Genomic DNA, 16,336 nt, shown 5'->3' with positions numbered 1-16,336 from the left:
ATAGTATTTCAGTCTGGCAAGTAAACAAAAAAATGTACTAGCCAATGGCGATTCAATTGCCAAGGTGTCCGTAGAGGGTTGACACACACTTAGTGTCTCCATCATGTCATTGTTCGTTAGAAACTCTCCCTCATTTACTGACTTCTTCACAGCATCTGATGACGTCACCGGGCTCACCCATTGTTGAGTGTTACCCACAAGACTTCAAAACGGACCTGAACGGCAAGCAGCAGGAGTGGGAAGCCGTTGTGCTCATTCCGTTTATCGACGAGGTGCTTTAAACATCTGCATTCACTGTGTATCTCACCATAAAAGCTGTGATGGAAGTGCAGTTTCATGATATGATATGCGTTTGCATTTAGAAATGCTTGTTAGCTGCTATGGAGCCCTACACTCATAAACTGGCTCCGTCAGAGAAGGCTAGGAACAGACATACCGAGTGTGCCATCAACTGCTTTGATAAAGAGCTGGACTATGCCTACAACTCCCCCCTCCCCCAACTCTTCCCCAACATCGTCCACTGCCATGTCAGGTATGTCCTGAGTCTGCATGCCACAGTACATTTCACCCGCTCACATGTTAACATGGTAATAAATAATAAATAAATAATATAATTAATAAATAAATAATAAATCATGCGGTCATTTTAATATAGTGTTATACTTTTCTGTTTACATTAACACTTTTCACTTTATAGTTACAGATAATTGTAATTATTATAATTTCTAGTTATTATTTGTTTTATTTTTGTACCTTCATTTTAATAAGGTGTCATATTTCTCTATTTACCTTTGCACTTTATAATTAAGATAAATTCTAATTAATATTACTAATTAATTATTATTATTTAATATTAATAATAATATCTTGCCTTCAATTTAATATGGTGTCACATTTCTGTATTTACCTTTACACTTGGCACTTTATAATAAACAGATAAATTCGAATTAATATGACTAATTATTTATTCTTCTCCTTATTTAAAGGGGTCATATGATGCTATTTTAAAGATCATTATTTTGTGTATTTGGTGTAACAGAATATGTTGACATGCTTTAATGTTCAAAAAACACATTATTTTTCAAATACTGTACATTATTGTAGGTCCTCTATGCCCCGGATCTCTCAAACACGTCGTTTTTCAACAAAGCCCCCTCCTTTGACAAGCACAGTCTGCTCTGATTGGCCAGCTAACCCAGTGCATTGTGATTGGCCGAACACCACAAGCACGCGTCGGAAAGCCCGAAAGGGCAACAGAGTCGCATGACAGACACAGTGATGATGCAGTACACAAGCCGCGGTTAAGACAGCTGACATGCTATGATTTCTGACAAGCAGTTCACTCTCCTGTGATGTGACCCTGTTCCCCACACACACGACACGTTTCTCTGCGCTGCGCAAAACTCCGCATTTGAACAGTCAATAGCAAATACTTAAACTAATAACAAAACAGTAGCTGATTCAGAAGCGCCAGATTGTCATAGCAAAGTCAGAACTACCTCCTCTCCTAGGTTCACGAAACGGTCGTCCATAAAATGCATTGCTGTTCTGTTGTAAGTAATCTTAAAGATTCCTAAATGCATCTACTTTCGGAAGGCCAAATAAAGTGCTTCTGCTTTCGCCTAGAAACACACAGCGTCTCCCTGACATGCTGCTTCAACACTAACTGCGGTTACTGAAACCACGCCTTCTTTCTTTGCGTGCACATTTGGGCAGCATTATGCAAATATTTCCACATAGTGAGGTAGATATGTGGGGGCGTGTTAGAACGAGCCGTTTTAGGGGGGCATGGCAGAGTCTTAACTTAATATCTCTTTGGTTTTGAGACTTTAGTCTTTGCAACTTCAGGGATCTTATATATGCACAATCAGCTTGTAACACTCCAAAGAGAAAGGAAAACTTAAAATCGCATCATATGACCCCTTTAAAATAGCTGGGTAGCTTCAGCTTTCAAAGTAAATATCAAGACAGTTAATAATGTCGTTAGTTTTACCATCAGTTCAAGCCCGAAAGGGCAACAGAGTCGCGTGGTGATGATGCTGATGATGCAGTACACAAGCCGCGGTTAAGACAGCTGACGTGCTATGATTTCTGACAGACTCCTGTGATGCCTGTGATGTGACCCTGTTCCCCTCACACACACACACACGACGCGTTACTCTGCGCTGCGCAAAACTCCGCATTTGAACAGTCAATAGCAAATACTTAAACCAATAACAAAACAGTAGCTGATTCAGAAGCGCAAGATTGTCATAGCAAAGACAGAATTACCTCCTCTCCTAGGTTCACGAAACGGCCGTCCATAAAATGCATTGCTGTTCTGTTGTAAGTAATCTTAAAGATTCCTAAATGCATCTACTTCCGGAAGGCCAAATAAAGTGCTTTTACTTTCGCCTAGAAACACACAGCGTCTCCCTGACATGCTGCTTCAACACTAACTGCGGTTACTGAAACCACACCTTCCTTTTTTGCGTGAACATTTGGGCCGCATTATGCAAATATTTCCACATAATGAGGTAGATATGTGGGGGCGTGTTAGAACGAGCCATTTTAGGGGGGCGTGGCAGAGTCTTAACTTTGGGCGTGGCTGACTCTTAACTTTTATAAAGAATATCACTTTGGATTTGAGACTTCAGTCTTTGCAACTTTACAGATCTTCTTTATGCACCAAGAGCTTGGTACACTCCAAAGAGAAAGGAAAACTTGAAATAGCATCATATGACCCCTTTAATATTAATTGTAAGAATATCTTTCCTTCGTTTTAATATGGTATCACAATTCTGTATTTACCTTTACACATGGCACTTTATAATTAACAGATACATTCTAATTAATATTACTATTTATTTATTTATTTATTTACAATAATAATAATAATAACAATATCTTAATCATTTCTTGCCTTCACTTTAATATGGTATCACATTTATGTTTTTCCCTTTACGCTTGTCACTTTGTAATTAACAGATAAATGAATTATTTAATATCCATATTATTAATATTAATTATTTAATATATCATATCATATTAATTAATAACCTATTAATTTTGATATAGTGTCAGAGTTTTGTATTTATATTTCCACTTTTTCACTTTACAATTAACAAACTCTTTATAGTTTTGTTGATATTTATAATGCGTAATGTTTTCATTTTAATATGTAGTCACTTTTGTTTTTACATTTATACTTCACACTTCACATCAATACACTCTGAACAGTGTCAGCGCTTGGTTTATTTATTTGTCGTCTTTTGGAAATAACATCCACTGTGTTTATGTTTTTAGGCAAACGCCGATCCCAATGGATGCCTGGCGTGTATCACTGGATCATGTAGCGCGTAGGATTGACAGAGGAACTCTTTATTTCTGTGGCTTCCCCACCTTACAGCACATCCGTCATAAAGTAAACAATCTTCAATCTGACTGTCTGCAGATTATCGCTTATTATCCTATTAATGGGGATCAGTATGTGATCATCACAGGATTAATGCTGATTTTCCTGCTGTATCTCTCACACAGTTTTATAAGAAGAAAAGTGGAGTGATGGTGTTTCAACAAAGCAGCAGAGGGGAGAACATGATACTGGAGATTTTAGCCAGCCAGGAAATGGAACAGGTGGGCAGTTGTCCCCTCACACTAAAGGCAGCTTGAATTCTAGACTTGATTTTTTTTTTAAAGTTTCTTAATGACTTTTTTTTGGACTATCTCAGACACTAAATGACATTTTGCAAGGTTTCTGCAGGTCTTAAGTCCTAAATTGCTCTCCCAAAAATTAAGGCCTTAAAAGGGAGTTCATTAATTCATAAAATCATTGCATGAAATGTTGCATGTTGGGAAAAAAATTCCTCTGTATTTTTTCGTTTTATTTTCTAATGCAAATGGTTAAACATACTTAAATCAAGATACATTTGTTTGATATGCAAATTGAACATGTGAAGTCTTGTTTTTTTTGCTTAAAACAAATATGTGTCAGTGGGGTAGGAAAACATATTTTCCCTTTCAATTAAGTAGATTTTTCTGGTCCCATTGTCAGATATTGACATGTACCTTGATTTTAGAAATATTTAGACATTTGCATTGGAAAGCCAGTGTGGCTTTTTTGCAGTGCGATCAGAAAGTAAAGTTATTTTCTATATTCTATTGCAGGGGTGGCGGACTCCGGTCCTGGAGAGCCGCAGCCCTGCAGAGTTCAGCTCCAACCCTAATTAAAACTCACCTGCCTGTAGCTTCCTACTAACCGTTCAGACCTTGATTAGCTTGTTCAGGTGTGTTTGATTAGGTTTGAAGCGAAACTCTGCAGGGCTGCGGCTCTCCAGGACCGACGTTCGCCACCCCTGTTCTATTGGTTGGGTGCAGTGACAATATTGACATATTGTGGTCCATTCAATTTATTCCTTTTTTTTTTTTTTAACTTGGACTTAAAAGGTCTCTTTTAAATGTATGTTGTTTTATGGTAATGTGGTAATACGTTTCTCTTCATTGCAGGTGGAAGATATTGCAGCGCTGGTTCTCGGAAAGTCTTTGTTCGTGAACTGGCCCCATTTGATGGAAGCTCGAGTTGTAGCTGTTTCAGATGGCGAAACAAAGTAAGTTTGTTTGTTGTATTGACATTTCTAAGTGATTTGCTGTCATAGAGTCCTGTAGCTCACTCAAACCCTCTCTTTTAGTCTGTTAATAGTGTCTCACTCCTACTCTGCAGGTTTTCTTTAGACGAACCATCAGGATCACAGATGTTGTATCTGGGTAACACTCCACCGCCTGCTAAAGTCACCCATCTGACTGATAAAGAGCAGAAGGAGTGGGTCAAAGAAGTGCAAGGCCTCTCAGAGCAGTATGCTGCCCTTTTATTCATGTTATTGGCACTTGTCTAATCGTAAGCTGCAATGTTTTTATCTGGCTGATACGTGACTTGCATGAGTGAGCTTTAATTCAGTGTGTCAGTATTTGAATTTGAATTTTTAGTTTTAATGGTCGCTGTGCTTTTTGTTCAGCTGCAATTTACACCATTCATGCCTATAAGCCCTGGTATCTATACAGTATGAACTAATTTTTCAATAGCAATCCTTAATCTTAGCTATGCACGTTCAGAGTCGTAGAAAGCTTTGCATATTTTTGAATTCTGTCATGTTAAGTGTCCATATGTAAAATATCACTTTATCTGCTTTTCAGCTTTAGCAAGCGCAAAGGCACTGTGATCAATGAGACGGATGTGGTGGTATACGCCCAGCTGCTGACAGGCAGGAAGTATGTCATTGGTCAAAACGGAAATGTCCATTTGGAAAAGCAGTTTGCCAAACAGGTCCTGCCCTATCCCTACCAGACCATTGTGAAGGTAAATATTCGCACCAGCCCAAAATTAAACAGGAATTCTAACCAAGAACCAGCCTGCTTCTTGGGAAAAATGTAAAAGTTGTTTGGATGTTTTAAGTATGCTGTTTTTTCACTTCAGGATATCAAAGCCTTTGATTCATCATTGGCACGCTTCAAGACACTGGAGGAGCTGTTTCCCCCAGGAACCGTTGTCTTTATGGTTGCAAACCCATATTACGGCGCAATGGGAGATGTATGTACTGGTTTTGGTGCTCTCCAGACCAGCTGCTGTTGTTAAATGCCAGTTATGTAGGATTTTTTCTGTTTGCTTAGGTGCAAGATTCTAGTGATGTCATCAATGAGGGACGGGTTAGAGTGGTCTTCTCCGTACCGTGTGAACCTCAACTTGATGCCTTAATACAGAACCAGCATGTAAGTCTCGAGTCTGTCAAGAAGTCTGTGCCCAGTACACTTTGTTTTTCTTCAATTTATTTTTCACACTGTTCATTTGGCCTTGGTCTGCTTTTGTTTTCAGATTTTACCAATAGTCTTTTGTTTTTCAGAAATACTCTGTGAAGTACTGTCCTGGGTATGTGCTCGCCTCCCGCCTTGGTATCACCAGCTACCTCGTCTCAAGGTTCTCCGGTAGCATCTTCATCGGAAGAGGATCCAAGAAAAAGTCAGTGAATAAAACAATGCATAGGCCTACTTTGATTTATTTATTAGAATTTTTTTTTTTTTCATTTTTTTATGTACTCTCAATACATTGCCTTTCAGAAGTATTCAGACCTTTAAACAATGATAGATCCATTGTTTACATTTAGTCGCTGATATTTTCATTTAAAAGCACTGTATTTATCTCCGCAACAGTTTTATGTAAGAACTTTTAGGATTAGTTATCCATCTAAAGTTGTGATAAATTTCATAGGAATACACAATATGTCAGGATCTTGATATTGGAGTTTTTATTTTTTATATTCTGGTGTCGGGCGATTTTGGTTATTTAATTGTCACTTCCCTTAGTTTTACATTTAGATTACATTTGCCATCGTCTGACCACCACTTAAAGTTAATCTTTAAAAACACTAGTAATTTAATAATTGTTACATTTCTAAATGAATATCCTTTCTTCATACTGCACATTTATAATGTTTGATGCCTAAATTCACTTGCAGAAATCATTGGCACGCTTCAAGACACTGGAGGAGCTGTTTCCCCCAGGAACCGTTGTCTTTATGGTTGCAAACCCATATTACGGCGCAATGGGAGATGTATGTACTGGTTTTGGTGCTCTCCAGACCAGCTGCTGTTGTTAAATGCCAGTTATGTAGGATTTTTTCTGTTTGCTTAGGTGCAAGATTCTAGTGATGTCATCAATGAGGGACGGGTTAGAGTGGTCTTCTCCGTACCGTGTGAACCTCAACTTGATGCCTTAATACAGAACCAGCATGTAAGTCTCGAGTCTGTCAAGAAGTCTGTGCCCAGTACACTTTGTTTTTCTTCAATTTATTTTTCACACTGTTCATTTGGCCTTGGTCTGCTTTTGTTTTCAGATTTTACCAATAGTCTTTTGTTTTTCAGAAATACTCTGTGAAGTACTGTCCTGGGTATGTGCTCGCCTCCCGCCTTGGTATCACCAGCTACCTCGTCTCAAGGTTCTCCGGTAGCATCTTCATCGGAAGAGGATCCAAGAAAAAGTCAGTGAATAAAACAATGCATAGGCCTACTTTGATTTATTTATTAGAATTTTTTTTTTTTTCATTTTTTTATGTACTCTCAATACATTGCCTTTCAGAAGTATTCAGACCTTTAAACAATGATAGATCCATTGTTTACATTTAGTCGCTGATATTTTCATTTAAAAGCACTGTATTTATCTCCGCAACAGTTTTATGTAAGAACTTTTAGGATTAGTTATCCATCTAAAGTTGTGATAAATTTCATAGGAATACACAATATGTCAGGATCTTGATATTGGAGTTTTTATTTTTTATATTCTGGTGTCGGGCGATTTTGGTTATTTAATTGTCACTTCCCTTAGTTTTACATTTAGATTACATTTGCCATCGTCTGACCACCACTTAAAGTTAATCTTTAAAAACACTAGTAATTTAATAATTGTTACATTTCTAAATGAATATCCTTTCTTCATACTGCACATTTATAATGTTTGATGCCTAAATTCACTTGCAGAATTAATATTTTTTTTTTTTTTTGTTTATTCAGACAATATTGTATAGCATTTCAATATTGGCAATTTATTGGTTCATAATATTCATAATATCGTTCATAATATTAATATATATATATATATTGGTACAGGCCATCATTTTAATAATTGTCCATCCACAGGATTTGGCTTTGATTATTTAATGAACAATATTCTTTTTATTTCCCTAAAAATGAATGGCTTTTGAATAAATGTTTCTCTGTACAGTCCTCATGGAGAGCAGAAAGCCAATGTGGGCCTTAATCTCAAGTTCAACAAGAAGAATGAAGAAGTTCCTGGCTACACCAAGAGAACAGAGAAAGAGTGGCTCTACTCCGCTGCTGTAGAGGAACTTTTAGCTGAATACTTAGAGAGGTGTGTATGTGTATTGGAGATTGTATGTGTGCTTGTGGTTGTACCTGTGGTTTTGCAAATATTTAAAAATAAATTATGTCCTTGTCTCTCAGATTTTCAGAGCTGTTTGACTTTATCGCTCGAAACAGTCACGATGACGTCTTTTACGAAGATGACATCTGGCCAGGAGAAGATGAGAATGGGTGTGTTTTGAATCTGTTTTAGACGAGCAGTAGTACGTAGAATGCAAATCCTCTTGTGATATTACTTTATTACCGATAATGAATCATTGTTCCGAATGCAATACATTTTCAGTATGCCAGACTTGATAATAGTAACTGTTTATCTTTGTGATGATTTAAATAGCGCTGAAAGGGTCCAGGAGATCCAGGGCTGGTTGAAAAACCATCCAGTCAGTTCCTCCTCCCGAGCTTCATGTGATCTCCAGATCCTGGACGCTGGCATTGTGGAGAAGATTGAAGAGGAGCTGGAGAAAATGAAGGTGGTGATCACATACAAACCTCAACAATCACAATACTTGTTCCTGTCTTTCTGTGGATGATTTGTTGATCATGTGTGGGTCACAGGCAAAGAAGATGAACAAGAAAGTACGAGTCACTGTAAAGCCCCACCTGCTTTTCAGGGTATGTGTTTGTCAATGTTTATATATTATATGTATTTCTTTTATTTATATACATATAGACATAGAGAGAGAGAGAGAGAAAATATGCATGTGTGTGTGTGTGTGCAGCCTTTGGAGCAGCAGCACGGTGTTGTTCCAGATTCTGACGCAGAGTATCATCTGTTTGACCGTGTTGTCAATGTGAGAGAAAGCTTCTCGGTTCCTCTCGGCCTTCGCGGAACCATCATTGGCATCAAAGGAGGTAAAAGTGTAAACCCCATGCAAACTCTCTGGCGTCCTTTTGCATCTCGTTTTGTCCTTCATTCTTTGTCTTCCCTGTTTCCTTTAGCTGAACGTGAGGCTGAAGTTCTGTATGAAGTGCTGTTTGATGAGGAGTTTGCTGGAGGACTCACTGTCAGGTACAGAAGTTATTTCTCTCAGTGGATGATGCAAATTTCGAAATGATATTTTTATTCCGTACGGACACATTAAATTGTTTAAAAAGTGACAGTAAAGACATTTATAATGTTACAAAAGTTTGCTGTTGCTTTCAGAATGTATCACTGTTTCCACAAAATTATTTAGCAGCACAACTGTTTTCAACGTTGATAATAATAAGAAATGTTTCTTGAGCACCAAATCAGCATATTAGAATGATGTCTGAAGGATCATGTGACACTGAAGACTGGAGTAATGATGCTGAAAATTCATCACAGAAATAAATTAGATTTTAAAATATATTTAAAAAATAAACGAGTTAACTTTTAAATTGTAGTAATTTTACACAGTATTACAGTTTTTACTGTATTTTTGATCCAAAAAAAAAAAAAAGAGACTTTTTTCATAGCCATTAAAAATTCTTACCAACACCAAACTTTTAAGCGGTAATGTATGTGATTGTTAGACAGTGTTTTATACGCATCTGGTGTGTGTGCAGGTGCTCTCCTGGGCGTGGCTATCGACTGCCTCCCAGTGCCTTAATCAACCTGAGCCACGGCAGCAGAAAGGAGCTGGGCTGTCACAAACTCACTGCCATCGTCAAACCCCAGCCATCTTCTTCATCCCATCTCACACACAAGAGCCAGCTGGGCGGCCTTAACCACTCGCCACGCTCACCGTTTATTCCTACGCAGGTAATGGGCGCACATTCATCCCTCATAACCTCTATTCATCCCTCAATGACTCTACTGATACCCCACTAGAAATAGGTCATAAAGATCCTCCTTTATACTCCTTGTGCTAGAGTCCAATATCTCTGAAGCAGAGCTTTTGGACTTTAGCACAGGACTGTGATGATTTAACCTGTCTAGGTCTCAGTACTTTTCAGTTGATTCATATGAATAGATTTTGAATGACATAATGGCAAATTTACTTTTAGATTTTTATATACTTTTTAAAATTATATCCAGTATATGGGTCAAAGACATAATATCCAATTTTGGTGTCCGTATCAAATAAAATTTATAAAAGTGATTTCATATAAATAGAACGCATATTAAATGCAAGTTAAGCGTCTGCTTTAATGATTCAATAACTTTTGTAAAATAAAATGTCAAAATATGGGTGAAATAATGTTCCATCGTCATTCAGTGTAACCGATATATTTATGTATAAGAGAAACGACATACTTATTCTGACCTGTACTTATTAAAATATATATAAAAAAAGAGTGATCATACAAAATTGTGTTATATTTTAAATGATTGAAAACATTTTGTTGACAAATGGATAAAACCTAGTGGTTTGAAGGATAGTAGCAAAGACTGGTATAGATTTAAAATTAAGATTAGTTCGTTTTTGGGGACAGCACTTTGATCCTCCTTAAATAGAGGTTCTAAATATTCTGGTTCTAAATATGCCTGAAAAGATTTTTTTTGTTTTGTTGACATTTTAGTGGGTGTCTTTAGTGAATCATGATAAAAATACACGATGGTCATTAGTTTTTGCTCAGAGAAATATAATTAAACAAGACACACACTAATGTATGGAGAGAAAAAAACATTCAAAGCTGTAGTAAACTCTGATTGTTTTGATGCTTGAAAACCCTTTTTTGTCTTTGACCTAAATATATAGTAACAGGATGGTTACTGGAATAAATCAAGTAGTATTCGTCTGGTGAATATGTGATCCAGAGCTAAATGTATTATTTTCAAATGAAGGGAGATTCAGGAAATGATATGAACCAGATTTGCATGAGCACCACAACTCAAACGTTAGTACTTGTGTGCTAAATCTGTTAGGTCTTAATATTAAGGTGTAATTATTAAGTAGTAATCTGTGAAGTGCCAACAGGTTCCCCTTCAATAATGCAAAGGGATGTATGTTGTTCCATGTGAAGATCTCACGGTGTTGAATTTCCTATTGACAGCAGCAGAATGGCCGACAGAGTTTTAATCTCAGGGCGGACACTCAGGGCAACAGAAACTCGCCTCACAAAGCCCTCAACCAGAAAAACCAACACAAGGTATGAATTGTGTGAGGTTAATAGGCCTTACTGCTCTGGGGATTGTCCATGATCCATTAGAACACTTTTCTTTGTGTTCCTCTAGGGCTCTAGTAATGAGAGAGAGTTCAGTAATGTATGGCAGACTCTTCAGAGTTCAGGAATGCCCCAGAAACCACCAGCTCACTGGCAAATTAATGTAAGTAACTCTCTCTTAATCTGTGTGCTTGTGATCAGTGTTATTATCATTAACTAAAACTAAAAATGCTAAAAAAAAAAACGTTTTTGACAAAAATAATTTAGAACAGAAAAATAAGGTTATTTTCTTTCATTTAGGTCCAAATGGAACATTTCTAATTTTTGTTTAAAGTTGAAGTACTAAAATCAGTAAAACTGAAAAAAAAAAACTAAATAGTCTTTGTTTTTTGTTAAATGCCTAAGGACGAGGCTAACAGAAGACTAAACAAGAAAATTGCTTTTTAAAAATTTAAATTTAAATTTAAAAATAAAAACTAATTCAAAATATTAATAAATACTAAGAGAGTACAGTAATGATACTAAAATAGCACTGGTTATTATATGTAGTATATGACATTTACCTGGTGTTATTTTTGACAGGCTGGAAAAAGCAGTGGACTGATGCCACATCAGCACCAGCTGGAGGGAAAAAGTAAACAAAGCCAAGGCAACGACCCATCCAACAAACTTGTATGTTTTCCTATTTCATACACCACTGCACTGTATAAGTCAGCTGTCAAGCCCTAGCATTTGATCACTGTCAACACTAAGATGACCTTTTACATTTCACATTTATACAGTAGCTTATATTCTAATATCAGGTTTTCTTTATTAGCTTTCTCTTTTATGTGGTATAATAAATGCTTAATACGTTTTTATTTATTTTACAGGCCTCAGGTGGCAATATTAGACTTCTGAAGAGAAATGAGGATGTGACTATGGCTCTCGTACAAGGGCCTTCAAATAAGGTTTGTGGGGATGGTTTACCCAAAAATGAATATTGTCCTAATTTACTCTTCCTCGTGTCATTCCATAACTTTATAACTGACTGTCTGTCTTCTGTGAAACACAAAATAAGATGATTTTTTTTTTAAAGTCTGAGGGTTTTTTGAAAGTCATTGGGGTTCAATGTTATTAATGTCCAATGCCAAACACAAAAGACAGATTTAACAGATAAAAGAAACTCATATATGTTTGGAACAACTTAAGGATGGGTAAATGATGACAGATTTTTCATTTTTTGGTGATCTATCCCTTTAAGGACCTTGTATACTTGGTTGAAAACATATCAACATCATTTCAAACAGTGTTTTGGAAAGATAAAAGCTACAAATAAACCTGAACAAACAGCCGCCAGGACAATCACTATCCGTTCTTGGCTTCCCATTCAATTCATATCTAAATAAAACCGACTTGTGTGACTATGCAGATTACTGTAATTAAGAGGTAGATTTATATGCAAGTGCCAATCTACAATACACATTCCACTTTCACTATTGTGCATGAGTGATTATATGAATATGACTCATTGCCAAAAAAAAAAAACATTGCTCTCTTTTTTTTTATAATTAGTATAATAATTTTTTTACTTATAGTATTTATATATTTACAGGCATCTACAGAATTTGAGGAGCTTATAGCCAATCTGAAGATCTCAAAGGATCCTGAGCCTGCCCAGAATCATCCACCTACAGAGCCCAAGAACCAATCAGGAGAGCCTCTTTCCCCACAGTCCTTTGCCATGGTGTGTAATCCATGGTTCTCATATCTGCAGCACAAAAGAGTGAAAAAGTATGGTTATTTAAATGTCTTTGAATGTTTCAAGTTATTTTATTTTTTTCGTTCGAGCAGAAGGGAACTCTGGTATTGAAAGAAATGTTGAAGATTGACAGCTCTGGACCAAGTTCCTCTGCCCCTGATTTCACTGGTGGCCAGGATTCAGCAAACCCCAATGCCCAACAGCAGAGCAAGAGACGCTCCAGCAAAAAACTAGGTACTGCATTGTGTCCAATCAGATTCAGAAGCAGGCTGGTAAGATGGACTTGTTCAGGCTGTGGAACTTTACTTTGTTAGATGATTAATTCTCAAACCTGAGATATATGCACAGTGAATAATAATAAGTGAATGTTCTCTGTCTCTCAGCTGCTCGGATAAATACTCCTCAGACTGATGCGCCAGCAGCGGCTCCTCCTCCTCCTCCTCCTCTGGCTGGCCAGCCACCCCTCCTCCCCAGCATGGCCACTGAACTCGGGCGGGTATGCATGGGGCTTGGGATGGGACCTCCAGAGTTCGCCTTCCTCCGCAACAGACAGGTTGGTCCATCTCTCAAACTCCACCTATATCTGTGTAGCCTAAGAAAGAAAAGAACCGTATCCATATGTCCACATAAATATAGATATGCAAAAAAGCCAATCATAATTTGGTTAGATCTTTACAAGAACTCTAAGCAGAAAGTTGGAGGAAGAACTTAATACCCAAAACGCTCAATACCCAAGCCATCATGATGAATGAATATTGAAAGTTCATATACAGATTTCAAGCCCACATTGGTATGTAGTTCAGTGAATAAGACCTAATGTTTTCCGCCGCCTCTTTCCATCTCATTTGCTCTTTTTCTTGTTCTGTAGAGTCTCACAGTGTGTCAGGTGAAGTTGTCTAATGGCCTGCTGATTCACGGTCCTCAGTGTCAATCTGAAACTGAAGCTAAAGAGAAAGCTGCTCTCTTTGCCCTTCAACGATTGGTAATCGTTTTGTATCAACTCAAAAAAAAAAAACTGATGAATTCAGTATATGGTAGTACTTACATGACTTTTCTTGTGATATAATGAATTATGGTGTCTTAATGGAATATAGTACACTCTACAATAATTTTTAGTAAGTCCTTGTTGACTGCCGAATGAAATCATATCGTCTTCTGCAGAACTCGTTGGGTTCGTTCCCACTGCCTCCTCCCATATTCCCCGGAGTCCAGCAGATGAGGCCACTTGCGCCTCATCCCTCCATGTTTGGTCAGCCAGCAGGTCTGAGTCATATTGTCTGTTTTCTGTTAAATCCTGTTGTTCTAATGCAGATGTTCTGTACATTTACACTTGATCTGATGTTTTGTTTACACAGGTGGTCTTCTGATGCCGCCACATGGCTACAGACCTCTTCACTGGGGGATGCGGTTTCCCCACCAGGGCCAGCCGTTCTATGGAGGAACTTTCCCTGGAGCACGGGCCCCTGTGCCATCAGCGGCCAGCGGATCCCACAACCAGTTTGTTCCCCTACAGGTGAGAACTTCTTGATGATGTTGTCAAAAATATAGATTTTTTTTTAATATACATATAAATCCTGAACATTTGAAACCGTTTCAGTACTCATTTCCCATAGTATCGATACACTGGTACTAACTGCACATTTCCGATATCAAGTTGATACACACAGTAGTGTGTATTTTTATTAATTATGAATATAGTCCATTGCGCTGCGTGTTTCAGAACGAAGCTTGGCACTGTGATCATTTACACGTGCAGCTCATGATCCAGTGTTTTCAGCATCTCAAAGCGGGTTAGATAAATAGATTTTGAGCCACAAATAAATATAAAAAGAGGTTTTAAAATATTGAACAAATTTGCAAAATCATGTGGTGCAGACGACATGCAAAGAAAAAACATGAATATCAGGTAATTATATGGCCCTCATGAATGTGCATCAAGGTCAAAATGTATTTTTAAAATGTTAGGTAGTTTGATCTGTTTATGACCAGTCAAGGTTAGTTCAGGTTGTAAAAATTCATGTGGTGGAACTCCCCAGAAACATGTATGATATTTATAAATACATTAAGGCAAAATTGAACTTTTTATAAATATAAACTATACTTTAAAACTTTTTAGAAAATAATGAATATGTACACACATGTATTCAGGTTGTTATTATAGAATGTTGTATTTTTTTTGTATTTAGTTTGTTTACACTACAATATTTCACTGTAGCTATAACATGCCTTTGTGTCTTTAGGTGACCAAGAAGCGAGTTTCAGGCAGAACCAAGAACCAAGAGGCAAAGCAAATGTCAGGAAGCTCTGCCTATGCTGGTCAGACCTCAGGCGGTGGACCGGCTGCTGCTGCTTCTGCCCCAGTGTCCGCATCAGCCCCCAAGACCCCCCCACCCATTAGCACCCATGAGCCTGCAGATAAGCCCACCACACCCAAGACGCCCAGGCAGAACACCAATCCTCACACGCCCGGCTCAGCCTCCAAGAGGAAACACCGGAAACTGGCGGTCAACTTCGAGGCTGCTAAAGTGACGGACTGAAAGCATTTTCTCACACTGTCCATCTCTCTCGAGGGAGAACCCCGGCATTTCATAGTAAGACACAAGATGCAGTTGTCCGTCTTCATGATTCGATCGTTTGGTGAGACAATGTATTTGTCACTGGCATCGAATTAGTTTTGTATTCGTTTTAGTTGCCATGTTTTGAGTGAAGGTAGTGCTGGAAAACATTTTTATTGATAACTGCACCAAAATGATCATAGAATCATGAAATGGGTTTTACATTTACCTCAGTGTTTTCCTTTCTTCTTCTTTTTTGACCCAAATCAGACCTTTAAGCTTTTATCATGTTCACTGGTTATTTTGTGATGCTGGATTTTAATATTCAAAGTGCAATAATTAGTTTTGTAGACAGGACGTTATGCACAAGGAAGTGATACGATGTGGCACAAGCTGCTGCAATACAACATCTGTACTCGCATTACATTTTTTTCTCTATTGCACAGTGTTGCAGTCCAGCACTGAAGGATAGAGATACTATTATTACACGGTGTTACTCGGAAAGCAGTAAAGCTGTCAGACTGAACCCTTGGATCTAGTTTCAGAGGTTCAAATTAAGACCAGTTCTATGCTCAAAGATTTGTTGGAAGCATTCTATGGAATATTCCATAGACCTAAAGCAGGTGTTAAAACCAGCTCATTATGTTCACCAAGCCAGGAAGCACACTGATTTAAGCAAATGTAATCTCTGTGGATTTATTGTGTGTGTGTGTGTGTGTGTGTGTATACAAGACTAAACATGGTCGGGCAGGGGATGCAAACTTAAAAAAACGATAATAAGATGCCTTTCTAATAAGATGTTGCTCGAATTGTGAACATTTCAAATTGGTTTTATTTTTGTATTAGCCTACCTTTATTTCCAGGGAAGATGTTTAAGTTCTGTGGTTTTAAAATGAATTTTGTGTATTTAGATCTATGGATTTTATATGCACCATTTTACAAATGGATAAATAACAGTTGTTAATATTTCTATGCCGGCACCCTTTTTGTTTTCATCTTCTCTACGTGTTTGTATCCTACCAGATCTCTTTTGTCCAAGTTTTAAAAGATCGCAAGTAAACCCTTT

At 37.6% G+C, this 16,336-nt stretch overlaps 1 protein-coding gene across 2 annotated transcripts in view; it reads left to right on the top strand.

Moving 5' to 3' along the window:
• LOC107710613 (5'-3' exoribonuclease 1-like) overlaps positions 1-16,336 on the top strand; it is a 24,207-nt gene extending 7,871 nt beyond the window's left edge. Inside the window, exons 15-43 of one of the 2 annotated variants that reach the window (XM_016515430.1) lie at positions 153-272; positions 363-532; positions 3,286-3,403; positions 3,520-3,615; positions 4,486-4,586; positions 4,700-4,831; positions 5,170-5,332; positions 5,450-5,469; positions 6,488-6,581; positions 6,662-6,760; positions 6,892-7,007; positions 7,748-7,894; positions 7,987-8,076; positions 8,240-8,375; positions 8,461-8,517; positions 8,625-8,757; positions 8,845-8,914; positions 9,433-9,628; positions 10,864-10,959; positions 11,045-11,137; positions 11,557-11,646; positions 11,847-11,924; positions 12,569-12,700; positions 12,808-12,949; positions 13,099-13,268; positions 13,584-13,697; positions 13,877-13,976; positions 14,071-14,228; positions 14,956-16,336. In XM_016515430.1, the coding sequence (XP_016370916.1) occupies positions 153-272; positions 363-532; positions 3,286-3,403; positions 3,520-3,615; positions 4,486-4,586; positions 4,700-4,831; positions 5,170-5,332; positions 5,450-5,469; positions 6,488-6,581; positions 6,662-6,760; positions 6,892-7,007; positions 7,748-7,894; positions 7,987-8,076; positions 8,240-8,375; positions 8,461-8,517; positions 8,625-8,757; positions 8,845-8,914; positions 9,433-9,628; positions 10,864-10,959; positions 11,045-11,137; positions 11,557-11,646; positions 11,847-11,924; positions 12,569-12,700; positions 12,808-12,949; positions 13,099-13,268; positions 13,584-13,697; positions 13,877-13,976; positions 14,071-14,228; positions 14,956-15,252 (3,528 nt within the window). In that variant the 3' untranslated portion in view covers positions 15,253-16,336. Of the gene's footprint in view, positions 1-152; positions 273-362; positions 533-3,285; positions 3,404-3,519; positions 3,616-4,485; positions 4,587-4,699; positions 4,832-5,169; positions 5,333-5,449; positions 5,564-5,643; positions 5,743-5,873; positions 5,990-6,487; positions 6,582-6,661; positions 6,761-6,891; positions 7,008-7,747; positions 7,895-7,986; positions 8,077-8,239; positions 8,376-8,460; positions 8,518-8,624; positions 8,758-8,844; positions 8,915-9,432; positions 9,629-10,863; positions 10,960-11,044; positions 11,138-11,556; positions 11,647-11,846; positions 11,925-12,568; positions 12,701-12,807; positions 12,950-13,098; positions 13,269-13,583; positions 13,698-13,876; positions 13,977-14,070; positions 14,229-14,955 lie in introns of both variants that reach the window. The other variant, XM_016515429.1, reaches the window with a different exon arrangement.

The sequence above is a fragment of the Sinocyclocheilus rhinocerous genome, unplaced genomic scaffold, assembly GCF_001515625.1.
Source record: "Sinocyclocheilus rhinocerous isolate Xijiao unplaced genomic scaffold, SAMN03320098_v1.1 scaffold507, whole genome shotgun sequence".
NCBI classification, from domain to species: Eukaryota; Metazoa; Chordata; class Actinopteri; order Cypriniformes; family Cyprinidae; genus Sinocyclocheilus; species Sinocyclocheilus rhinocerous.
Note: the sequence above shows the minus strand (reverse complement) of the source record. Positions and strands in the feature narration are given on the sequence as shown.